Below are 27,176 nucleotides of genomic sequence, written 5' to 3' on the forward strand. Positions count from 1 at the left end.
AAATTTAAAAATCAGCGTCGTGGGTATGATGTTTAAATAATAATGGAGAGATGGAAGAGGTGACTGGAAGATGGAAGAAGTGATTGAAAGGGTGGTCGATGACTTCACTAAAGCAGCAAGAAAAGTGGAACAAGAATCCAAGTTGAGAATACTCATCCTGGGTCACGCAGATACTTGTCAGAGTCAATGTGGTGCTTCCACCAAAGGGCTGATAGCACACGCCTAGGAAAAAGAGTAAGAGAAACGTGTGCTGCCCTAGCTTAGAGCACTCTTGAGCCAGAGGTGTAGGGATGTGATTTTGAACATCAAAAGGAAGTACATCATTGTGCTGATGAAAAGAAGCAATTTATGATGAAAACATCAATATATTAGGTAGTTTCATTATCCAGAATACTTGTATCAAGACAGATTATTGTCGATGAAAGTAAAGCCGACCTAATGAATGTGAATGCCTTTTTACCTCCTGTGAGAGAAGGAGGATTTTTAGCTTAAGCTGCTACAAAGGAAGGTCAAGCTGCAGGTATCTGAGATTACTATCAGTCCTGTATTTTATGAGTTTAATACTTGGACACTTACTCGGGAATAAAGGCCTTTTAAATAAATACGAGCATTTGAAAATAAAGCAGAGAGGAATGATGCCTGGAGAAGATCTAGCAAGCAATCGCAGGAGCTTTATTGCAGGACTGAATAGGTAATAAAACCCTACAGACTCCAGTGGCTAGGGTGTGTGATTATGATAACAGGAGACAAATTAGGCAAACATATTTTGAAAGTCATTCTTGGATGTTGGTTTTTGTGGCTGAGTGAAAGAGAGAGGTATACCACTGGTTACCTTGGCCCAAAATCCTTGATGTGAATTACCAGCAGGGGTGTCAGTGACCGTATTCTTTTGTGTTTTGTTTTGAAGACAAAGGATCGCCAGGGTCTGAGGGAATGAATGGGGAAGTAGCATATTGTTTATTTGGCTTTATTCAGTAGCGCAGAAACATCGACTATGGTGAATTACTTTTTATTTGTCTTGGCAGCAACGTTTGAAGTATAGCAGTTCAACATTAGCTTATAAAAACTCAGTGTAGTAAACAAATGGTACATTATCTACAGATCAAAGAAATAAACCTGCTATAATTAAATGTTGTCCAGTGAAACTTCCTTCCAGCTGTTTCTTTTCGGAGCTCAGTTTTTAGTGTTCAAGATAAGCCTTACTTTCAAGATTAGTACAAAGAGAAAAAGAAATACTGATGTCAAGTTGAAAACACATTCACTTACATAGCTGGCAGCAATAGAGCAGTTGTCTCATTTCTTCGTGTTGTAGATTTGTATTAACTCTTATCCAGAGGGGTACACGGCTGTGAGCGTTTGAGAACAAGATTTGTGTTTTCTATCTGATATTACGTGAATGCAACAGAAACAAGGCTAGGTTTCAAGAATGGGAGCAGACAGCTTCTTCGAGGAGATCACTGATGAGATTTTGTCAGAAGTTTTCTTACAGCTGCTTTTTAATGAACTTTTGTGGTACCACTAAGTGACTAGACAGATCTGCTCGTTGGACGTGACTTTGAAGGTGCTTTAGCTGTAATTAGTAATGCTCCCAAGTGCCGTGTCTCTGACTCCTAAGAGATATTAGTTTTTAAAAGAGCATGGATTCATGCAATTCTTACAACTCTCTGTTAGTTGTTTTTATTCTGTTTCTGTATGGTTTTTGATTTCCTTCCCACAGCAACTAAGTATTTGCGGAGATGCAAAAATGTTGAAAACTTCAACAGAACTTTAAAAAATAAAAATAAAAAATTATGCTTTTAGTACAGCGTAAGTAGTATGCATCAGATAGGAAAAACAAGGTGGCTACTGCTGTTTTTTATTGAGAGGTAAACGTAGTAAGGGCTCCTTCGGGTTGTGCTGGCCATAGTATGAAAGCTGCCCCCTCTGCAAAGTCAGACTTCACTCCCTCTCTGCCACAGCCTCCGGTTTGATGCCTGCTACCCTGGGCAGTTGCTGTGGCAGTGGTGTGGCCACCCTTGCCCAGTGCACTGCTCCCACTCCTTACTGAAGGAAAGCTCCCCCAAGGCGTGCTCCTCGTGTTGCTCGCAGGTACAGTGCAGAGGCTGTGGGGTGGATGTCTGTGCGGCCACTTGATGTACACACAGTGGGCCCTTCAGTTACAGCCAGAGCATCACGAGCCTTCGGGTTAGGTCTTGGGTAAGAGCAGGGGCTGAAATGTGAAGTACTGATGTGGCTCCGTAGAATCACTTTTATTAGGTGTTAGGATTAAATTTAAGGAAAGAGAAATCCTCCTATAGGTGCAGTTTTACAGTGGATAGATTATTTTCTCTTTAGGTTTCTCCTGAGAGATGTTAGAAAAGAATACTGTTGGCACAGTTTCCTCCTTACTACTGCTTCAGGCACGGGATGGTTAACTTGATTTAGACCTCCCAGAACAGCAGTTGAACTCTTGTGAAATCTAATTTTTTTTATAAGTGTTCAATTCTGTGCTGAAGTACATATTTCTCACACCTGTTTTGTATTACGAATCTTTAAGTATCCCTCATGATTAGTCAGGAGAGCAATACTATCACTCTTCCACAGACAGAGGATGTTTTTACAGTTGGGAAGGGAAAAGTTGAAACTTGTAAAGTGTACTGAAGATATAATATTCTCCTAGGTGGTGCAGTGGATTAATTTAGTACTACACGGAGTTCATTTTTCATCTCCTAAAACATGTTTTTAGTCCCACCCGCGTAGGATATTTTTCTCCTCCTTTTGATCTAGAAACCATGTCTTTAAAACTTTCAGAGCCAAAAGAAAGATAATCCTGGATATGCTTCCTGGATATACTTTTACAAATACCCATCCATGATAAGTTCTGACTGCTTGAGGACGTATAAAAAATATTTATGAACAGCAAGGGCTTTTTTATATACTATGTGCTGTGTTTCCAGAAGATCAGGCTACAGTAAGAAATTGTGGGAAAGGGCCTCGCTTGGTTTCTGGAAGCCTTCATAGGCTGTTTCAAAGCAGAAGATGCCCTCCGAGGAAGAATAAAGTTGAGAAAATGACATTTTAAAAGATGGCTGGGTGGGAGAAGTGAGTGAGGAGGTACAAGGGCTTTTAAGTGGGCAGTTACTCGGTAGAGAATCACCTGGACTGAAGGCCAGGATGCAGAACCTCAAATTGTGGAACAAAAAAGTTGGAGAGAAAGAAGAGGAGAAACTTGGAAATCTTAAAAAATGTAACAAAGTAAACACAAAACCAGATTAACAGACTTTCAAAGACCTGAAAATCCATTTCATGGTGTTTGTGAGTCTAATTACAAGCTTTTCAGTTAAGAAAGGCCACTTTGTCTTTCTTCAAGTTAAAGCATTCTGCTCGTACTTTTTATTTCTGTTTGTGTCCCAGGCACTTCTTGTGGTAGTGTTTTTTACCATTGTTTCTCTTGTTTTTATGAAGTATTGTAGAATAACTCCTTTTGGAAGTAGTTATGGCGCTAGACTTTACTAGGAACAGTTTTCACATGGCTGTTTCACTTAAAAGTGGTTTATTCACTTAGACGCTGAATCTGAACTGACAACGTACTCTGGATGTTGGCTTTATTTCGCTGATGTTGTTTATCCATGGGCTGAAGAGAAGAATGGGAAATGGATATCCAGGCTGAGAAAGGATTGTGCAGAAATCTCCCTGGCATAAAGAAACAGCATGGGACAAAGTTTGTGTGGGGCAGGATGAACAAGAAGCTGTGCTATACTTGTATCTGGTGGGGTTTGAGGGGAGGCAGTTCTTATTGTAAGGGTCTATCTGTGTGTTTTGGGTTTAGGTCAGGGGCTGTTTGGGGAACAATGCTCTATTGAAAGAAAATTTGTTTTCCACTCTCTAGTACAACATGCTCCCAGTTTGGGGACGTTGCTGCCAAACCCACCCAAAAGTACTGTGGATTCTGAGTTGGATCACCAGAAACACAGCTTCCAGAGGGACTGCGGGCAGCACTTAGACTTGAAGTCCCCTGCAAAGCGTTTTTTAGGCCCTTGAAACAGCCTAGGTGTGGTCTGACAGCAGAAAAGGGCACGGGGAGTGCCAAGAGGGTGATAGGGATGCTTCTAAATTTATTACCTGTCAAGGACCCTCCTTTGGCCTGCTCCTTCCCTCACAGAGCATTCCAGTCATCTCTGGATCATCGGAGCTGCCTTGTGTTTGGGAGTGTGGAAACCTCCCACAGGGCTTCAAGCAGGCAAAGAATGACTGAAGCCTCTGAAGGCCCGATAAACAGGTGCTTCTCTTCTGTCCTCCCTCATTCCTTCCGCAGCCTTGCACCTACCTTATCTTGCCCTGTTTCCCCTGGCACTCCCATCTCCCTCCTCCTCCCTCCTGCCAGCTCTTGTTTCAGGTGCTTGCTTTTCCCTGTCTCTGTTCTGTACCACGTCCTCTTAAAGAGTAGCTGCTGGCCTGATAAATTGTTGCTTATTTCGGCAGGGTTATTATTCTGCTGGCAGAGATGTTTGTCTGTCTGTCTGTATACTCGGTTGTATTCAAAAGCGTGTAATTTAGATTCAGTGCATCCTCATGTCTGTGATGAATGTCTGAAGTGTTTTTGGCAGGAGGTTCTTCTAGTTGTTGTAGTTCATTCAGGCCTGTGGTGAATTTTTGGTTGTTATTGTGTTTGGGTTTTTGTTTGTTTGTTTTTGTGGGAAAATAAGCAATGGTTATTAAATTTATTCCTAAATACACACAGTTATTTCCATAGATGCAGAAAAGTCTTTGTCAAAAGTGGGTGTTGGGAAAGCTGTTTCTACTTGGAAATCACCATTGTCCTTTTTTAATGGAAATGCACCAACAGTAAGATTAGAATGTTTATTTTATTACTAGGGATCAATTAAGAATCCAGCTCTTAAATATTTATGACCTAAATTAAAGATAGTGAGTGTTTACAGATCATGTTGAGTTTAACTTCAATACATTTAAAACTAATTAGCACCTTCCTTTCCTTTCCACAGTGTAAATGCATGCATTTGTTTAGCTTTATAGTATTAAGTTGCTATTCTTCAGGGAAAAAAAAAATAGTTTAAGGTAGGAAAAGTCAACTCACAACTTATTCCATTCCCTACAAAACACTCTTAAAGCAAACAAAACGCCTGTTATGTGCTCATGTTTGTAAGTTCCAAGAAATCATTCCCTTATTCTTCTCTGGTTTTCTGTCTTGTCGCAGTGGTAAATCAGACACAATTGGCAATTACAGCCAGAAACTGTAAAGAGACTAATAATTACTTCTTTCAAAGAAAATATAAATGTAAGTATTCTTGAGTGTGTTTGACTTGTTTCTTTTCCTTCTATTTTTTTGAAGTAAAATGTGTCATTCAGTGCCATAAGAAGTTCCAGCTAGAACCTTCACTCTTTGAAGCAGAGGCATTTGAACCCTAATTGACTCAAGATACAAATAAGAAAATGTAAATCGTACTGTCTGCATCTTAAGTGAAACACTCTGCATTCTTCATGTTTTTAGTTCCTGTTAATGCAAGAGTAATTAATAAGATCAGGGGAACGTGTGTGTGCCATGGTGATGCTGCTATTGTCACATCTCATGAATACCACCCACTCCCCCCAAAAAGCCTCAGAAAGATGTAGAGATGCACATCTGAAAGACTTCACATGTATATGTCGTTGCCAAATAGTTGTTGTTATTTCCAGATGTACCATCTAATGAACATAAGCAGTGTTTGCGTATCCTGTGTTGCAGCATAAAACCACAGCCCATAGATAGTTTCAAAAGGACAGGACTTTGTGTAATTACCTTTGGGTAGACTTCACAGGAGAATGGTTGATGAGGCAGAATTTCAAACGTCAGTGATGGTAATAGTTAGAGTTGTATTAAAATAGAGACCTTGAGAAGAAGGGAGTGAGAAGCCCCAAGTGCCTCCAGCGATAGAAATGATTTTTCGTTGGTGTTTTGAGTCAATCATTTACACCTCTGAATTATCATATGATGTGCAATTATTTGAAAATTATTCAAATTAATGTAGATTCTGGAGGTCTTAGGAAATGATGATATAATGCTCTTACAGCCGTAGGTATTTCTCCTGGAGCATTCTAGTCAAAGCATCAGGTGGATTGTGCTGTCAAAAATGAAAGAAAGAGATTATAAAAACCAAAATGATCACTTTATGTTTAACTAGTTTTAAAATAAAATATGGAATCTTGGCACTTGCTGATTACTGGGGAGGAAAAACGTAGTCTTAGTAAATTCATACAGCGCTAAAAGCATAATACTGTTTTTCCTGAAAGCAGAGGAACTGTTGGTAGCAGAAGTATTAAGGATGGAAATGCAACTGCAAATAATGTAACCATAGAGAGTTGTTTCACGTTCTTCCTTTTTTGTTTTCTTAAAAGCCATAATGCGTTCTCAGGTAGGTAAAAAAATAAATAAATAAATAAATAAATAAAGTTGACCTTTCAGACGACTACAGTGAATGTGGAGTGCCCTCTGACAGAAGATTTAATAGTCCTAATGACATATACAGCTGTTTTCAGTATTTTACACTGTGGTGCTTGTGAACAATTTAACAAGAAGTTCATTTTATGTTAACTTTAATTTGTGAACTTCGATGATCACATGGTCTAAACAAATTTTTTTATCCTAAGTATTTCCAAACTGGAGTTGTGGATGCTGTTAAAGTTATGTTCAGCTCTCAAATTGTCAAAGCAGTAAATTCTTAGCTTTGTTGTTGTCTCAGAGTGTAATAGGCTGTGATATTAACAGATCTCAGATGAAGAAGAGGTGTTTATAACCACCTCAGCCTCTGACACTTTTTTTCCCATTAACTGACGAGTGCAGTTCTGCTGATGTTTTTCCATCGGCCTTTTCCTTTCAGAGGAATGTGTTTTCCATCTAAGCATTATCTTTTAGTTCAGCAGTATTTGTAAGGATTACATAGGGCAACAGTCAGTATATGAGTGAGGTTTATAATGGCTTTATCTACATGGGTGATCCTTGTGGTTTTTAAGAAACAACTTTGCTGTACAGAATTACAGTACCACTGTCAGCCAAGAGAACCCTTGAAACAATTGTGGTATTGCAGTTGTACAACATAAAACACTTTGGTGTCCCCAAATGATGGATGATAACATTCAATGAAGTGTCATGGGCAGGAAAAAAGTTCATGGCTATAAATTCTTAGTTTGGGGTAATTTTCTTAAGTTAGTGTGATTTTGCAGGGACAAAAGAAAAAATGGGCTATTTTGAGCTGTAAGTGCTAGTAGTATGTTTTGTATAGTGACTGAGAAGTAGGTGGTAAATTTGAGGAATTTTAAGTTCTTTTCTATTACTTTGTAACACAAAACATTCATGTGCACTATTGTTACTGCACACAATGTTAGCTGTAGGGATTCTCTTCACACGTCTTTGAAATGAGAACTGTGTCATCAATTAGTGCTTTTATTTGACCTTTTAACGCGTTTAACAAAAAGTTTTTACTCTATTGTTATCTTTAACTTAGAAGAGAGCACTTCTCTTTATATTAAGTACATAAATAAAAACCTGAGCTCCTTTTTGTAGCTGGTTTATCATTTTTTTAGTGTATTGTAAGGCCAAAAATACTAATGAAGTGCATAGAAGCATAATAATTGTAGGAGGCAGGGGAGAATGGAGCTTGGTTTCAAATAATTTTCCCTTATTTTTCCAAGTGCTCTTAACTTGTTGAATTGTGTGGAATTTCAGTAAACTCCTAGGCTACTTTTGTGGATTCAGTAACTTCTGACAAAGTCATCTCGTTGCTTCATTCTGTTGTTCTCTTCTCCAAGCTGAAATAATTTTGCGGCTCGAGTATATTTGAAGCACTCACACTTCATATAGCTGTATGTGCTTTTCTCTACTTTTTCTTTAGTTTGTAGATTTTACTGCTTCTAAAAAAACGCTCTGTTATGTGGTGATTCTTAGAGTAATTCAGTATAAACCATCAATCCCCAGCAACATCTGATGATGAGCAAGATCTTGGACATGTTGTGGTCAGGATTTAGGGCAGGACAGGGCACAGCACAGACACCTCTAGGGTTCTGAAAGGTTACAAGGCAGTGGTAATGGATGTATTTACGCATAAGATCAATGTGATGAAAAGCTATTCTATTTTGCACCTTTTTGCAGCTTTAATTATGGTTTATCATAGGTTATGAACAAAGTACCAGGACCATGCCAGGAAGGGTAGTGGTGGCTTCAGCTTTCACTCGTTTGCTTTTTTCTTTTCTGCCAAATTTAAACTGCAAAGTGACTTCAAGCTGCAAGCTGTCACTGAAATAGAGGTGGAAAATAGAAAATATTTCATCTGCCAACTAAAAAGATTTATTTCAGTTGCTTCTGTTGCAGTTGCAGCCACTGGTAAAATATGAAAGTGACGGGATACTGTCTATGGAGTGGTAGGTGGAGACCAACACAGGCAAGACCAAATTGATACTGACTGCAAAAAGGAAGAATGCTGAAGAGCTGCTGGAGATACTCTGAGTGACTTCTGTTTGGCTTGTGTGTGTTCCTTAGCTGTAAGTAAAAAGAGTGAGTATCGTGGTCATTCCTTGCATCACTGATGCAGAATGGCTTTCAGCTGCCTTGAGCAAATCTGGCTTGTAGTGAAATGGGCGCGTTGTCCAGGTGTTGCTCTCAGTGCCAGTTTTGAGGCTGTATGTTGGAAGATTTCAGCAAGCTTGTCATCTGTAAACAGCTTGTGCACAGCAGCCCACATCCAGCTGCTCATCGCTAACCCTCTGGTGGGCGTTGCAGCTGCCACAGATCAGCCAGACGCGATCTTCTCTAGGCCATTTCAGTGAAAAGGAGCAAGATTGGCTCCATTTCAATAGCAGGCCTCTGCTAACCTAACTCTTACAACTGGATGGAGTTGAGAGCGTGCTTTCATGTGAAGCCTGGCTAGGTCTGAATTTGTCAAACTGTGGCAGGATGTAGTTGATGAAGAAATGGCAGGCATGGTAACGTTTGCTGTTGACACCATCGTGCTCAGAAAATAACCTCTACGCAGTTCAACATGAGAAGTACAACTTCAAAAACTGTTCGTAGATCTATTATTAGAGTCAGACAGCTGTACTCCTCTGGGATGGTGAAGTCAAAGCATGTGCAAGTGTTGGAGAAAGCAGTCTTGAATGAGGAAATGCGCTGGAAGAACTCGCTTTTCAAAAAAATAATTTTGTCATAAATACTGTTCCTGTTCTCTTTTGTCAAAAAAGGTGTCTTACCAATTGCACGAGAGCTGAAGAGGCAAGGGGAAATATAAGGAACAGATAGATCTTCCTGAACAGCTTCTAGCATCTCTAAAGAGCAAAGCCCCAGCAAATTCCATCGTCTTGCTCCAGAACTTGTATGTTCTGCTGCATTTGCAGAGACTGTGTTTGTGTGCTGTGGTGCTCCTGATAGTAAAGCAAAGTGCACCAGCTTACCACATTTAAAAAAAATGTTAGATAGCTTTGAGTTTGGCACTTGCTGTGATAGAGTAGGATGCTTGTTCGTCAGGGGAAAGAAAAAAAAAAAAAAAAAAAAAAAAACACGACAAGGCTTTATGGATAATTAAAATCAGGAGGAATATTTGAGCTGTTTGGGGGAGATATAATCAGCTGGCTAGCTAGATTAAAGTTCGGGAACAAAAGAGAAATATATTGCAGGTAGAATTTTAATTGTTCAAAGCATAAATGCAAAATTCATTAAGGCCGTTTTGTGATTATGCAGTTAGCCCTTTCCTTGCCCGTAAGTTTACCTTGGCTAGGGCACTTGCAGTTAAATGGCACTGTGAAAATTACTGGAAAACATTAACATTAACTTGTTATTGTAAGCTGACATCATGCTGAGCCTGATGGGAAGTAGAATTTATAAATAGCTTGTCCATATGTGTAAGGCAAAAATCTGCTGAGTTTCAGCAGTACCATGATTCATGTATTTGCTGGAGTTGAAGTTTCATCGTAAGTTATCTATGTTCCTGTGGACTTGGTTTTATAGTTTCAAAAGGTTCATCACATCATACCCATGTAAAACTTACGGAAGATCAGTGGTCCAGAACTTAGGGACAGTGAGGAAATACTGTCTTTACATTCTCTGTGTGCTTTTGGTGGTGCATTCTACAAATATTCAAATTGGCACATATGTAACCTTCCCACTCTTCTCCCTGGAGAGCAAAATGCTTTTATAAAAAAATATACTTAAAGGATTTCCTAGTCACTTTGTTCCCTAGGTCAATTCTCATACACATGCCTACTGTCTGTGAATTTGAACTTAAAAGATCTGAGTTAAATCTGCCTCTGGGATGCATCCCTTCTAGATTTTAAATAAACCACTTGATCTCTTTCCTTGTCTGCAAGACTCTCTTCTATATTCATCCTTTTGAAATATGAATTTTTGGGGACAATTACTGAAATTGAGACACAGTGTACTATTACGGAAGTGAAATCTTTATTTCTTCTCTATTCATCCAAAAGAAGTACAAGGGTAATGTCTTGAGGAGGCCAGTCCTCTCACCTCTCAGATGATGTACCCTCTTGGAGGTGTCTGTATCGACTACTGCCTTGTACTACACTGAGATTAAAAAAATAGGAGGGCTTTTGGACTGAGGATTGTCCTTCCCCACTCTTATGCCACAGCTTAGTGGGATCTTCTTACAGGAATTACTTTCTGGATGTTACTTTATTAAATAATTAAAAAAAAAAAAAGTTTGCATGACATTTCCCTTGTCAGTGTTTCATGCTGTTGTCCTACAGATACTGGCTTTGTAAAGCCGAACAACTCATTATTGCTGTTTACAGTTTGAATTCCTTTTGACTTACGCACAAGTTAAGCACACGCATTGTCTATGTTGTCTCGATAGAAAGCTACTTTTTATTCCATGTTTCAGTTGCATGTGCTTTTTTGTAGGGATCATTTTGGCAGAGGAAAATTCTTACGGGTTCTACGTGCATTTAGCTATGTTACTCTGCTGTGGAGCTGTTACAGGTATTTTCAGAATATTTTTCCTGATACTATGAATACAGTTTGCTAGAGGTAATGCACTATGTGATTTATTTTATTTTATTTTCTTCAGCAGTCTTGTAAGAAGTGATCATGAATACATAGACCATTGGTTCTGGAAGAGACTCCTTGGCTATACCCATGTACTAATTTAAAAGTGCCCAGGGCTGTCATTTACTATTGAATCTGAGATGATGTGGCATCACCTATGGCACATATTATTAGACTTCTAGCTTTCTGGAATGGGCACCTCAACAATGCAGCCTGCTGGGAATGATCCCTGGCCTGCTGTCACTCCCTCTGCATGGCTGGGAGGTGTTTCAGGAGAGTGCCAGGCTCCTCTGTGGCATCCGGAGAGTTGGCATTTGAGTTCAAGGTCTGGGCACTGATGCTGCTGTTTGATGTACCTGCACAGATGTCAGCTCTAGTGGTGTAATGGCCACCTGCAACTAACCATGTGAGAATTTTCTTTACAGGAGGGACGCCTTTCCCTATTACTGACACTTGGAGAGGTACAGCAATTCCTGCAATGGCAGAATAATCTTACACTATGGTCAGCAGGCTTTTTATTACTGCTTTAGAGAATAAGCAAAGAGTACAATTGGTGATAGAGTTCCTCAAATGTAAATGGAGCCATTAGCAGTGACAGTATGCTTATAAATATGCAGAAATGGAAATACAGGTTGATCCCTCATACATGGAGGTACATAGAAAAACAGGTTATGACTGACTCGGTGTATTAATGGAGAAAAGCTTTGGGAAGTTGTTAATATGGCTTAGAAAAGCACCATCTTTTTCATGGCTATAGCTACCTGTGCTTGGACATTTAATGTCACAGATTATTCATCAGGTTTTAAAAATATTGAATGTTTTTCTTTTGTTTGAAAGCAAAAGACTCTTTTCTCTAAGTTTAAAATCACTAGCTGGGAGAAGAAAATTGTTTTCTGAAGCTGTGAGTAAGTTGTAATGTAAAGTCAGAAATAAAAGCATCAAATCTATATAGCTTAGTTCTAATTATTTTCTCAGCTTGTGTGCTAATGCAGGCATTCCTGAGACATAAGATCAACTCTCCTGAAAGCTGCATGGCTACAGGGTCAAGTAGCAGTGTGCTTTTGTGCACTCGTTATAAACAGTTCTTACTGACCGTGTCTATAATGTGTCGGCTTTTCAGTGTCAGTATATCCTTAAATATTCTTCCAAATTGTAAGTATCCCTTGGTAAACAAGGGTGTGTACCTTGGGTTTTTATTTGCATTTTGTCTCCTTCATGTGGACGTTTGCAGGATAGCTTGTCATGAGGACATCCTATGGAAAAGAATTGTTAGAAGTTGTTTCAGACTTTTACCGTCCCATGCCTCCAAAAAAAAAAAACTCACAAAAATTATGGAGGGGGAAAGCTTGATATCCTTGCAAGTAGCTGAATTAGGGCCATGATGGGTGGGTTTTGATGATGGCAAGCTATATAGACTTGGAAGAGGGGAGTTTATTGTATCCTTCCTATTGTGGTTTTTTGTTTTAGTTTTTGGATCAAAAATCCAGGCTTGGCACAATCTTTAACTACTTCCAACATATAATCTTGTGTGTTAATTTCTTTAGACTTCTAGGTTTTGGTTACATGCTTTTGGGAAGATAATAGGTATGTTTGTAGAGAGTGGGAATACCACACGGTACCTTCTTTCATCCCTGCTCAAGCTGGCTGGTTAGGAGGATGTGTGTGTGACACTCTTACTCATCAGTCAGGTTTGATTTTTCATAATGCTGCCTACCAATTGGGATTTTCTGTTTTCTCTTTCATCAGCCAATCTGTAGGTCTTTTGCTTAGGCCTCTCTGCCCACTGCATGTACCTTTAGTTATAAGTTGAATGATTTGGGAGGACGTATTGATCTGCTTGAGGGCAGGAAAACTCTGAAGAGGGATCTGGATGGGCCGTGTCCGATTGTATGGCGTTCAACAAGGCTGAGTGCCAGGTGCCACTCCTGGGGAACACCATACAATGTACAGGGAGAAGACTGGCAGGAAATCTGCCTGGCAGAAAGGGACCTGGGGTGGTGTTTTAGGTTAGGTATCAGGAAGAAAGTCTTCTCAGAAGGGGTGGTTGGCATTGGAAGGGGCTGCCTAGGGGACTCGCCATCCCTGGGGGTGCTGAGGAGATGCAGGGATGTGGTGCACAGGGGCAGGTTTAGAGGTGGACTCAGCAGTGTTAGGTGATGGTTGGACTTGATGATCTTAAGGGTCTTTTCCAGCCTAAATGATTCTGAAGTATCTTACATCCAACAGTAATAAATAGGTAAGTCAAAAGTACTAAGAATTGTAAAGAGAGACCTGACACCTGTTACCAGGTTTCTGTGCGAACAGGCTAACTGGGTGCTTCTCAGAGGAAATGCAGCTAGGATGTTCAAGTTAAAAATGTTAGTAAATAGGACATAAGCTGGCTACAATCTCGTTATTTTTCTGTTTTGTCCTAATACAGTGTTTAAGTTAAACACGTGGATTTTAAGCTAGGACTCAGTTTCGTCCTCCTTTGACTAAAATAAGTTTTTGTTTGGGTTTTTCTTCCAAATATAATGGTATTGTAAGAACTTTGATTGTGAAATTTCATATTTGTTGGCTTGTTTTAGTCAGAAGATTTGAGTTATGGCATGCTAGTTATTTCATTAGTTATGGCACATTCATAATTTTCAGTTTATTAAACAGGTGTGTTATTCTTGCTCAGTTACATGGAGTTAACTAGTATTGTATTTTTATTCATTACTTCACACCCTTTCATACCTTACTTTACAACTTCTTAATTCAATCTAAACATGCTTTCCTACGTTTTAATTAAAACAATGTGATTCTTTTTTAAACCTGCTTGATGAATTTTGATGGACATATGTGGAGGAAGGATTTACAAGCCCTACTTTCTCATGAATAATAAACCCAAACTGTAATTAGATGATGAAACATGCTGACAAAACAAAGCTGAAATTATGGAAAAATCGAATTGTGAACCAGCTGTTGCTTTAATGTGGCAAAAAAAGGATAGTTTTCAGAAAAAATATTTGCAAGGGGAAATACTGCAATTTCAGATTGAGTTTATTAATTTGTACAAAGACAAATTTGAGGAAGCAAGTCATATTCGTGTGTAGTAATGATGTATGACAATCACGTAACTTATATTTTGCAGAAATAATAATCTGATTTGTCAGTTATGAAATTAGCAGAATGAAATTAAAGACTTCAAAGAAAAGAGGTGGTAGGAACAAAGGGATAATGCTTATAATTGGTATATGTAAATGATGCAGGACTGAGAGCAAGGTAAGTTAGTAGTAGCTTTTGAAACGCTACATTTGTGTGAATATTGCAAGAGAACTGATAAATGTTTGAAACTCCTTTTAAATAAATTGTCATTTAAATGTGGAAAGAAGTTGAGAATATTTACAGCTGGTGTGGCAGAGGTTTAATCATCTGCTATTGGAGCACGAGGCGTAGGGGGTGCCACCAGCGCTGTCTGGTGCAGCGCGTTCATGTGGGTGGGCTCCCCAAAGCCCCGGCCACCTCACGTGCAGGATCCAGCCGTACATTTAGTCTGAAATGTCGGTGATCTGTGCACACATGACACAAGACTTGCTTCTCATGCGTATATCCAGGGCATGTGTGATTGCTTGGTGTACGTGCCGTATTTTTCTGCCGCTTCTCAGACTGATTTTTTGGCAGCAGCAGCAGCGTGTATCTTAGGGATATGGTTTAGTGGGGACTGTTAGTGTTAGGTCAGAGGTTGGACTCGATGATCTTGAGGTCTCTTCCAACCTAGAAATTCTGTGATTCTGTGATTCTGTATTCTGATGGCTCAAGGATGGTTGTTACCACACAGCTACTGTTCAGATTTGAGTCCATTCCTCAGGAATGCAGAAAAATCGGTTCATTTAGCCTCACCATTGTTACCTAGGCATTCCTAAAAATCATTGATCTGGCCCTACTTTTATGCTATTATCCTGCAACTTGTGTAGCTGCTTTTGTTCCTGAGAGTAGGATACAATTCAAGGACTGTGTTCATGCCATACTTGCTGCTGATAAAATATTACATTTATTTTGTATAATTTATTTTATTTTATTTTATTATTTTTTTTTTGGAGTAGGAATACACCAGAAGGTAACCAGATAGCTATAAACTTTCAAATCTGTATTTATAGAAGTATCTTGTTGGAAAACTGCAGAGGTAGTTGAGGTTTATAGTCCCGTTATAATTATCACACTGTTTTTTTGCACTTCTTATCTTTAAAAAATAATAAATAAAAGGATGTAGGGGTTGTTTTTCACTGGAGACATGATTATTGTAACTTTGAACTTCTTATCATCCTAACAAAAATGCCTTCACCTGTCACAGCAGCTTGCCAGATTTTATCTGCGTGGTCTTATTAAAAATGAAAGAATGGGTCTTGTTTTCAGAATACCGAGATAACTTGGCAGTTGTATTTATCATACAATGAGAGTAAAAATTTATCCACCTTTAAATAACAAAAAACGGGGGGATAAAAGAGCTTGTTTGAGGTTTTCTCACTAGCCTGTTAATACTCAGACTTGTGATGGAGCAATTCCAAAATACCACATTTGGCTTAGTGCAATAATCTCTTTACTGCTGCCATTTTGCAAACACTTTTTTTTTTCCCCTCTTTCTATGTTGCTTCAACCTCCACAGCTTGGTGAGTGGAATATGCTTGTGAGCTTCATGTTTGCACGGTGTTCTATTTCAGCTGGTGAAACATCTGTATTTTTTATGTATTTAAAAAAAAATAGGGAGGTAAATGATCTATGCAGAGAATGTAGAAGGTGATGTCAGTTTGCTTTTTTTCAAGAAGCCCTGAGATGAACACTGAGAGCATTGTTTCAGTCTTGCAGTTAGGAATGTGAGTATTTGTACTGTGTACTTAATTTCATACTAACATAGCTGAGGGCATGCATGCAGAAGTTTTTATTGCTTCAGGTCAGCTTAAGGGGAGAAACGTTTAACTCTGCTACTTCACTGAGAAGTGTGCAATTATATAATCTTCAAAGTGTTTTTGGAAAATCTGATTATATAAAAAGGGTACTTTGTGCAGCTACATGTTGGAGGCTGTGTTTTCTTTTGAGTATGAACATGTGTGCTTGCACACAAAGTATTGCTAATCACTATTTCACATCTGAAGTTAAAAGTTTATTGTAAACATCAGAAATCTTAGTTTCTCCTTTAAAAAAGAAATCTCTTTTAGGCAGAAAGTTTGTCACAGTAGAATAACTTTATGGCTATTAAAAAGTTGTGTTATTTTTGCAGTGTCTCAGTAGATATTCAAGAGAACTTGTGGCATCAAACAAATTTAAAGGCATTAATTTTTTTGTTTGCTTTGTACAAGCTTTCATCTACCATTGCATTGCTTCGTTATTACGATAGTGTATTTCACAGCTTGAATACTGCAATTTGAGCTGATATGACAGCTTCTAGAGATATGATCAACATCATATCATATCAGAGTTGGTATAGGGGAGAAAAATGTTTCTTCCTGCTTCTCATGATTTGACTTAACTGATGTCTAATCATTTAAGTATTTTTATTTTTATTTTTTTAAGTAGTCAGCTTTTTTTTCCTGAAGGTCCAACATGAATATTTGGAAAATAGCAGATGTCATGTCTAAGGTCTGCTTGGGCACAAAGAAAACTCAGCTTTCTGATGTCAAGGCAGTGACACAGAAGGCTCAGTGCTGCTTCTGGAAGCATGCTGTTTGGTGGGGGACGGATGCGAATAAGAGGAAGGGATGTGTGTGCCAATTGACCATCAGGGAAACAAAGCTTCACACTTCCATTTCTCCCTCTTCCCCAACCTCCTCCACTCCTTCCCTTTTCTTGATGCTTCTGAAGCTGAAGAACGGGGATGAAGCATTGCCAATCTCAGATCTCTTTGTCCCGTTGACAAATTAACCCCATTCCAGTTGTGGATGTCCCATTTAGGTTGTGGATGCCCCATCCCTGAAGGTGTTCAAGACCAAATTGGATGAGGCCATGGTCAACCTGATCTAGTGGGTGGCATCCCTGCCCATGGCAAGGGGCTTGGAACTAGGTGATCTTTAAGGTCCCTTCCAACCCAAGCCATTCTGTGAAGGCAGACAGGGTACTGGCAGCTGTTGAAGAGTGAATGGAAATAAATGGCTGGAAAACAGCACACCACTTGCCTCCATTGGCTTGCCGGGCCCTTGAGTTTTGCCAGTTAGGATGTAGCACTGCACCTGAGCTCACCTGGTACTTCTGCCATGTTAGTCTGCACTAAGTCCTCCCAGACTGGAGCTGCGAAGGAGCACAGTTCCCTGAAATGGTTTTACCTGAGGCAGGTTAAGACCTGCTGGATCAGTGCTGGTAGAACACAGACCAGCGAGTGCCAGGATGGCCGGTGGCTGGATCCTGTTCCTCGTTACTGGAAGGCAGAGCCCTTCCAGTGCATTAGGCTGACAACCTGGACATCCCAACAGGGGAAGAGAAAAGGATTGTTAGCATCCAGTGACTTGGCCATCTTCAGTGCACAGCTCCAGAGAAGTACAGGCAATACCTTGGGTATTGTCTTCGGTCCTGTTAGCAAGACTCCCAGTGTGTTAAAGCTGCTTTCTTGGTGTTTACATCACATCAGATATAAAGATAAATTTGTCATCCCGCAAGACTTCATAAACCTTTCTCTAGATATGATGCAGATCTGTTGTAAAACTACATTTTAAAAATATGAATGCATTGTCTTAGTGTCATAAAAGAAAAAATACCCAACACCCAAGTACAAAAGAAACACCATGACCTCATTGCATTTATGTGTAAGTGAGGAATTTAGCAGACCGTTTTAAATTGAGAATTTGGGGCCCAAAGAAAGCTCTGTGTTCGAAAGCTTGTCTGTTTTATCATCTGTATCAAACAGTCTCACAAAACTTACTACCTCCACATGCAGACATTGACTATCTTGCAGTCTCAGATCATCAAAACTACAGCAATATTACTGAAAGCCAAACAATAACATTTCACACATGTTGGAAGTAGAGCACTGCTGCAGGTACCTTTAACAGATTGCTTGTTTGGATACCTCCAGTTTTAGTTTGCATTAAATACTGCAGGAGGCTCTGAATAAAACATGTCAGCATTGATTTCAATTTCAAATTTCGTTGAGATATTCTAAAATGACAACAAATATATAATCCTTTTGTGAGGAAAACTTACTAGGTCACTAAAGTCTGGTGAACAAATGATAGAGGGCTTGCATCGAAACAATGAGAAAATCAGTATTTTGCATATATCAGATGTCAGACCTGGTAAGCCACAAGAGTTACGCATTGTCTTTGACGAATGCCAACATTTTTTTGGAGTGAATCAAACTCTTACGTGAGTTGTACCTTCTAATTCTGCTGCTTAAGTATGGCTCATGACATCCTCTGATTTTTAGCATTAGAATAATAACATACTGAAAGGGTATGGTCTGTCTGGAAAGTGAAATGCAGTTTTGGTTGCATTTTCAGTACTGAATTTTCTGCGTGGACTAATTTAAATCCACACATTTGATCTGTTTAATATACACGGTTCCCCCTCTTTCAAGACCTTTTGCTTGAGCTATCAAATACTTCGTCAACTACTTTGATTTCCGGTGTGTTGAGGAGGGAGGCACTTTGGGAGCTGTTTTCAAAGCTGAAGAGATAAAATTAATTTGAGCTTCTAGGAAAAATATGATAGCCCCTTCATAATTATGAAACAGATTTTATATTATTGCTTAGAGGTAAATCCCTTCCTGTTCCTGGAAATGAACACAAGCACAGAAGAATAAAATCAGAAAGGTTAAGGCACCAAATGGTCTTCAATTAGGATATAAAAGGCAGTATGAAGAGCCTCTACATACACGGCATTTCCCTCTTCCATCCCTAGTCTTCTGTAGTGTTAATTACTGAACGGGGACCAAGGACAAGCCACAAAATGCACAGAAAAACTAGCAGTCATGGTAACTCTGTACGTTGTTTTTCATGAAAAAAGGTTAATGTCAAATAGATAATAGTGCACAGTAAGCAGACAGCGGCACAGGCAAGAGCAGGCTCATGAGTAGGATTCAAAGTGGAGATCTCCTGTGAAACTCTCAAATATTTGCAGGTTTATACTTTTGCAGAGTGCTTTGTAGAGAAGGATCAAAATCTAAAATGGGTTTGGGAAAATCAGAAAGGTAATCTTTCAGCAAAATGGTGCTCAGTACAGAGGAGTTCAGAAGATTTGGGAACAAAATGAACAGAAACCAAACCGCTGTCATTCCAGGATGTCTCTTGCATGCAGAACACCTGTTAACACATGGAGAAGAGTTTGTTTCATTGTTCCTGTCATGAGGGGCCCCAGTTGGATCTCTCTGTTCAGCAAGTGCCTCACTAGGAAAAAATCTGGACCAACTGAACGGCGTCCAGAGAGCAGTTGTTTACCATGAGGGCAAAAGTCAAGGGTGGGAGTGGAACACCTTACTTCAAGAGATTGGATTTTGTGTGCGAAACACTTGAAGAGTTTCCATACAAATGTTTTGGAGTCTGCTTTATTGGCTGGTTTCAAGATATTAGGACAGGCAAGCATTTGTTTCATCTAAGAATGCTTAGACCCTACCTCAATGTTTGTGTGGATTAGATAGTCTCTTGACATCTCTGCTGTTCCTGTGCTTGTTTGAAATTACTGCAGCTGTTCTTCCACTTGAATGATTTCACAAAAAATAGCGCAGATGAAATTGTGTCAAGTTAATGCTATGCGGCAGTTCTTGTGTTTCCAAAACAAGCAAACAAACAACAAAAAATAACCCTGGGAGCAAGTGACAGCTGGAATGTGGGAGACCAAGATCTAAGATGTAAAAATCTGGATATAAAGGCTTTCTTCTTCCCAGAGCGAAGCACAGGTCCCCACTTGATCAGTTAGCCATAAAATCACTACTTTGTAAGTATGAAGTGCTCATACTCTCACAAGTTAAGGGTTTCCATATAAAATGCTCGTGTATGCATTTTTAGAAGTAATCTGTAACATCTCTAAAGCGTCATAAATTCTTAATGTCACTGGTTGCAGTAAGTAATCAACGGAGGACATAATTCTTCAGCTTATGTAGAAACTGTCATGTCTATCTATGTGTTTAACCCAGGCAGGTAAACAGAACTTCAGATTTGGAGGCTGTAAGATGAAGTAAAGGAAGAGGGAGAGGTAGCACCCTGCTCCTCCAATTCCAGCTTCCAAGCTACCTGGGCACCAGACTCCTCAAGTCAAACAAGGTCATTCCCACAAGGCTGCAGTTCCACCCCATCTATCTCCATGTTTTTCCATGGAGGTGGATGTTGACCGTTCACTCACAAATGAACAGGAAAGGTAAAAGCAGAGTAGGATGATGTGGACATCGTGGCTTGTGCCCGAGGAGTGTGTCACACGCTCTCCTTCCCATGCAGAGGGTGAGACCTGCTGGGGCTGGCCTCAAGAGCTCGTCTCCATTCTGCACCTCGTATCAGCTTTCAGCTGCTATCTGATATTTCCTCTTCATCCTTGCAACCTAGATGACTATACATCCAGATGAACATATGCTTTTTTTTTTTTTTTTCCTTAAACTCCATTTTACCCATATTTTACATAGCTTGGGGAACTTGTTTTTAAATAGCACAGAAAGATCTCAAAGAACAGGAATTACTTGCTTTGTTGACCAGGCTACAGGTCATGCTTGCTATTTTGGTATCGTGAATATTTTCCTTCATGAGGGTAGGATTTGCCTAGCAGGCTTTTACAAGAAGCTCTGGAGGAGGTAGCACAGTGACTTCCACAGCCCTGTGCAGGGAGTTCAGCCAGCTCTGTCCTTGGGAAGAAAATAGTGTGAGCCTCCTCCTCTCCTGTGAACCCATCTGCCTGCTGTGCTTGCCCAGAGCCCTGAATGAAGGATCTCAAGGACAGGAATGAAGAAACTTTGCTGTCAAGGCTTTGGAGCAGTTATATATGCTAATTCTTCTGCCCCCGAAAAGCTCTTTGCTCAGGGTTTAGAGTACGAGGTGCTGCACGCTTTTAAGAGCCTAAGTAAAGTCTCTGGGCTTCGGGTCCCTGAATGCCTAAATTTTAAGTTTGGATTGGGTTTGGCAGCCGTAGGTATTTGATATGCGCTGACTAAAGATTCAGCTGTATTCATTTTGCTGTTGGAATCTGTCTTTTGGTTTTGTACTGCAGGAGAAGTTCTCATGCCATGAACAGAGTAGTCAGGACTCACGGCACCAATTACTTCAGCAAACCAAACCGGCTTCTTGCACAGTTTCCCTGACTAATTCTAGCAGACTCCTATGGCTAACACATACTCATGCACCTATGCTGTAATTCAGCAGAAGCTCCTCTCAGCAGCGTTGTTGACTTATGTGGCATTTGCCTTTGCTGCAGCTCTCCACCCTCGCCTGTCTCCTTGGTTGTACTCGTGCAGTGCAAACAGCCCCGTCCCCTCCAGCAGGCCAGGCTGCCGACGTGCTCCACGGCTGCTTCTGCTGGCACCGGCGAGCAGATGGCACCAGGAAAAGGTGGAAAGCTGAAGGATGCTCAGGTTGGCGAGGGCCAGTAGTAGTGGCGTTCAGCAGGCTGTGCTCTGTTTGCTCCATGGATGTTAGTTAGCATCTTCCTGCACTTCTGTGTAGTGTTGCTTACTAGCTGTGAAAAGGGAATTTTAAAGAATCTGCAATTTAGGGATTCCATCTGTTCTTATGCCAGATGAATGCATGTTTTTGCCTGAATAACAGTTGTTCATTTTGCAGGTGGTTTTCATTTGAACTGTTTGGAGGAAAAGCAGTGCCTAGAAACTGATTTGATTTTTTTGATTTAGGTTTTTCACTTGCTGCAGTCGTACTTGGAATCAAAACAGTTTGTTAATTCAGACTTTCAGCGGGGACTGGGTGACATCATTACCTGTATAGGAACCAAACTGTGGTTGGCTAAAAGGTAAGACAAAACACAAGATACAAGATATATGTGTGTATATTTGTATATATAGGTTGCTAATGTTTTAAGGGCTGGGCTCATTTATTTTATTTTGGAAAGGTGGGTGTATTTATTTCTCTAAGAATTGCGTAAAATTTAGGTTCTCTTTTTTTAATTCAGATTTTTTTTTCCAAATATTAAGGGATGAAAAACATCTGTGTTCTTTACAAATGCTTTCTTATTTTTCAGTCTTCTTTTAGTTCATTTTCAGCTAAATATTGTAGTCCAGTCATTTAAAACAAAAACAAACAAAAACATTGTGGATGAGAATGTCTACAGTTGCAACCCTTTTGAGGAAAGGATGAATGTTGCTTCTGGGCTAAGAAAAATGCACTATGCATATTTTAATGCTATGTTCTCTGACTTGGCCTTTACAAAAAGAGATGTAGATAAATGTTATAGCATTTGCTGAAACTGTCAAAAGTACTTAGCTGGCCACAAACAATCCAAGACAGCTCTGGGAACATTATCCTTAGGTTTCTGTAAAAGAAGGCCATCTTCAGATGGGCTCCACACTGCACTCAAGAAACATGCTTTTTTTTTCTTTTTTCCCTCTGTTGGAAATGTACTTGATCTTAGCAATTGCTTTTGAATGTTCCTCACCAAAAACTTTAAAGAAAGCAATTGTTATGGAAGGGGAGCACAAGTTGCTTGCATCGGTAAGTGGGTAAAATATTCTCCAGTACAGTTTGCACAGTGGAAGAAGTCACCAGTGTAGTCCAGTGAAAATCTCTGATAGAAGCACAGGTTGCTTTGTGATCGTCAAAAGCAAAATCCAAGTGATTTGGAGGAGGGAGGTGATTAGCATTTCACTGCCAGTGTTAAGTGAATTGGGGGAATTGAGTTAGTTGATCTTCAAGAGATAGAAATGTCTTCTGAGTGAGTGGGAGTGAGAATGACAAAATAGCAGGTAAAACTTGGTGTAAGTAATTGTGAAATGATGCTCATGAATAAAGCAGTCTGAACTTTATTTGGGCAAATGTGGTCAACTCTGAGCAGATTTTTACCACTTCAGAGAAAGATCTTGACCTTGCACTGTGGGAAAAAAAAGTTGCCTTGATTCTCAGTAGAGCCCAAGAAGAGATGTCCTGACTTAGTTTATCTAGTAGCCGGTGTTTATTTGAATATTGTGCAACTCCCAAAGAAGGTACAGTAGAAATGAGGAGCAGTAGAAAGACTGGTGATGACTACAGAATGGTTTCTAGATGGAGAATGACTAAATGTGCTGAGATATGTTTTTTAGCCTGGAAAAAGGACAACTGGGGGATGACATGGAAAACATTTTTCATGCTGCGAGTCACATGGAAAGGGAAACAGATGGTTAGCACGCCTTCCAGTGCAAGGTGGCAGATCTGAAATAAGCAAAATAATGAAGATTTTCATGTAATTTTAGTTCAGCTGTGGAACCCCATGCTGCAAGATACTGTTGTTTTTAAAAGTTCTATGTTTTCAAAGTAGTTTTTCATAACTCACCTTTTTAAGGTATTTGTCGTATTAGTACTAACTTTTTTTGTAGTATCCTGAATGGAAATGCTTTCTGTCTCTCTCTGAGGTTGTGGTACATGGAATCAGTATTTGCCTAAATAGATATAGTTTCTCTATCTGTTTTCTATGAAAAAAAAATCATTTTCTTATTCATACATTCTTAATTATACAGTTAATGCTATACATGCACACACACATATATATATATTTATATACATTTAATGTCTTTCTGCCAGAATTCCCAAATTATATGTTAAAAGCATATAGATTTGCAACACTACATTAAGGTGGTGGTGGTGGTGGTGGTGTTTTTTTTTAGACAGAAGCACTTTTTGCAAATTTCTAATGTACTTGATCGTTCTCTCTAAGCCCATACAGTCATATGTCCTTAGACACACTGAGGCAAGGATGTGTTTTCTGGTTTCTCCTTCTCCCCTTTTCTCCCTTCCTTTATGTGAAAAAGGGAAGCAAATATCCATGAAATATTTGGTAGCCAAATTTGCTTCCAAATGTGTTTTCACCTTAAGACTACAATAAATAATAAAGCTGAAAAAAATTACTTGCCTGTTAAGTTTGTACTCAAGATAAACATGTTCACTGTGGTATGATTTAAAAAAAAAAAAAAAAAGATATTGAATGTGGGGTATTTCCTGGTAGTTTTGGTTAGAGAACCTGGCAGCTTCCCTCAGATTAGTCATGGCTACTATGACTATTGCAAGATGCAAATAATAACTTAACGAAAATTTGAGAATTATACTTCAAGGATGATTGTCCCAAGAGGAATATCCAGGGAAATTTCAGAAAATGCCATAGATCTGTCTGAGAATTCAGGTAGAATGTAATTATAGCTGCACTGAAGGGAAGTTGATTCACACCAAGTGAGAGTTGAGGCTGGTGTTTTCACCTTTCTGTTGCTTTGCTTGGTAGTTGTCATGGCAGCATTCTAGCTGTGTCAAAGTCATTTTGAAGGAGGGCAATAGACGTGACATCGTAACATTCAGAAGGATATTTGGTAATGTTACACAATCAAACTCAGTAATGTTAATAACTTCTATTTACAACAAGAGGAACATTAAGAATAGCAATAACGATAATAATTGCTTATTTTTCTTGGACTGTCAAGTGAGTATCCTAGTACTGTTTGACTTGTGTCTCAGCCTTGTGTGCTTCTCAGTGCTGATGTATTTGAGTGTGATGGATCCCACAGACTGGAAATAGGAAGAGGCCAACATCGACCTTCTGTAAGATTTCAAGGAATTCAGGGGGGTGGGGGATTGGGTTTGCTATAAATTAAAAATACAGATGAAAAGTGAAAGTTTTCTGTTTTTTGGACTCTTCCTAGCAATATTCCATACAGGATTTTGGGCTAGCTTGGGGGGAGAAGGATTGGAGGTGAGGGGCTCCATTAGTACGTGCTCTATCCCTCTGTGTCCATTTCAGTGTGCAGCTTTACCACTGGTACTTTGCTCTGTGGAGCTGAACAGAACGGCTCTGTGATGAAGGGCGGTGGGCTTGTTTTGTTGTTGTTTTGTTTTGAAGGAGCTTTGGGAGGTCGCTTTGCATACAACTGTGCGTATTGCACAGTGCCAGTGTGTTTTCTATAAAGGTAGTCCCTGCTAACTTGTTAGAGTTGCTTGGGGGAGTTAACAAACACATAAATAAAGATGATCTGATTGATCTGCTTTGATTTCCAAAATGCACCAGACAAGATCCTTTACCAAAGGCTGTTAAAGAGATTAAGCAGTTGAGAGATAAAGGTGCAGATCTTTGAATCGTCAGATTACTGGTTACAAGAGGAAACGAAAGGTAGGAGTAAAATGTTGAACTTGCATGGTGGGATCAATAGGGGTTTGTTAGGATCTGTCACGCTTAACTCATCAGTGACCTGGAAGAAGCAGTGCCAAAATGTCTTCTATTTGGTGATTATTTAATGTAGCAAAAGTAAAAGCCAGTTGTAGTCTTAGGAGATTGAGTATCATGATGATAGCAAGACGGATGAAAGTTGCATGGAAAAAGTGATGATATCTGTCTAAGTTTGCATGTGGTGTGATGGTGGTCTGAGATGACTTCGGAGTGATAAATGTGTTTTGTTCCATAAAAATACTAGTGCAGTGCTCAGAGGCAGACTGAAACAGGAAACTGAAAATTGATGGTAAAGAAAAGAAGGAGAACAAAGCAAAGCATGTTATCCACCAGTGTGCAGCTGCAGCGGGAATGTGCCACTTCTGGTCTTTTCACCTCAAAACAGTGCTGGAGAACTGGGGGGGAGCATGGCAAGAATAATCCAGGTTTGGAAGCTACTCCATGTAAGAAGTGTCGGAATACTCTAGGACTATGACACTTGGAAAGCAATGATCTTCCGTCTGTCTGCTGAACTTGGGGGTCGGTGGGTTTTGGTTTATTGGGTTGTTCTACCTTTGCAGGACAAGAATTTAATTCACATTGTGATCAGTGGTGTAAAATAGCTTGAGAAGCTATTGCATTATTCCCTGTTAACATACTTGTCTCCTCCCTTCCCTTTGCCCCCATCAGATTTTGCTTTAGAGAATTAAAAAAAGGCTCAGTTTCCCCACACAGAATTTTGAAAAAATAGTAATTTTTCTTCCACTGGTATTTTCTGTCTGTTAAGGGAGACTTACGATGTGAATGTGACATGGCTGCTTTTTCTCCTTTTGTATCATATATTAGAAAGTCAGAAGAGCAAGCATCTTTTTTCCACCTTTTGTTGTTTTGTGCATGTCTTTTAAATACGAACTTCTCTGAGTATTGAAAAGCAGTATTTCTGTTTTTGATGTTTGGATGAGAGAGCCCTGTCTTCCATCCGCTTCTTGAGGAGAAACTTGAAATTTCTCTTACAGGTTTACCTTCACTTGGTATTTTTTATTTTGCTTTGGAAATGGATTTGTTTGTTGGTCTAAAGAGTTTAAAGTGGTTCAGTAATGTTATTGCTCCCCCCCACCTCGGGTATTGGTTGTATTTTTCTGCAGAGATGAGAGATGCGGGGTGTTTGAGAAGAACAAATGTTCCGAAGTGCATGAAGTACGTCTTGTTTGAGGACCGAGGTGATGGAATGAAGTGGCGGAAAGCAGACTGAAGGCTTCAAAAAATAATCAGCCCTTGAAAGATTTCAAAGCTCTTTCATGTGACTTAAAAATAAAAACTTGAATTTTTTTTTTATTTTAAAAAAAAGCTCAACTGCATACCAAGGAGCTCCAAGGCGAACTCGAGGTGCCTTCTGTTTCATAAATACAGAGAGCTGAAAGAGCAGCCTTTGGAACTGGTGATTTGCTGCACAGAAGTCCCGGAAATACCTGTCTTGTTTCACTTGTAGCCTTTGGCATGGCAAAATATTGGTATTGGAAAAATTGTGAAATGGCGTTGCACAGCTTTGCTGTAGGATGCTGTCTTCCACAGTGCTCTCAGTCTGCTTCCCCCCTCTCCACCTCCCCACATTCTTAATGGAGACCACAGGAGGGAGAAAAAGACTTTGAGGCTCTGCCAGACGTCAAATAATCTATGCTGCTAACCTCTAGTCATGTGCCGTTTCCTAGCTGAGAGCTTGTCTGCGCTGGGAAAGTTTACTTTTAGGGCTGCTTTCCTGAAACTAGTGTGGAGTAGCCCTGTCTAAACCCACCAGGCTTTGCATTTTGCAGAGAGTCACTGGTTGGTCTGGCACGACTTGCCTGCCGGCTGTGCACCCACCCAGCTTTGTGACCCCAGTGCCCCCTGCTCTGCTGAG

At 39.7% G+C, this 27,176-nt stretch overlaps 1 protein-coding gene across 3 annotated transcripts in view; it reads left to right on the plus strand.

The window, feature by feature from the left end:
- THADA (THADA armadillo repeat containing) overlaps positions 1–27,176 on the plus strand; it is a 164,167-nt gene that overhangs the window by 79,094 nt on the left and 57,897 nt on the right. For all 3 annotated transcript variants that reach the window (XM_084514649.1, XM_084514651.1, XM_084514650.1), the window contains exon 30: positions 21,798–21,913. In XM_084514649.1, coding sequence (XP_084370775.1) covers positions 21,798–21,913 — 116 coding nt within the window. The remainder of the gene's footprint in view (positions 1–21,797; positions 21,914–27,176) is intronic.

The sequence above is a fragment of the Aythya ferina genome (assembly GCF_964211825.1).
Source record: "Aythya ferina genome assembly, chromosome: 3".
NCBI classification, from domain to species: Eukaryota; Metazoa; Chordata; class Aves; order Anseriformes; family Anatidae; genus Aythya; species Aythya ferina.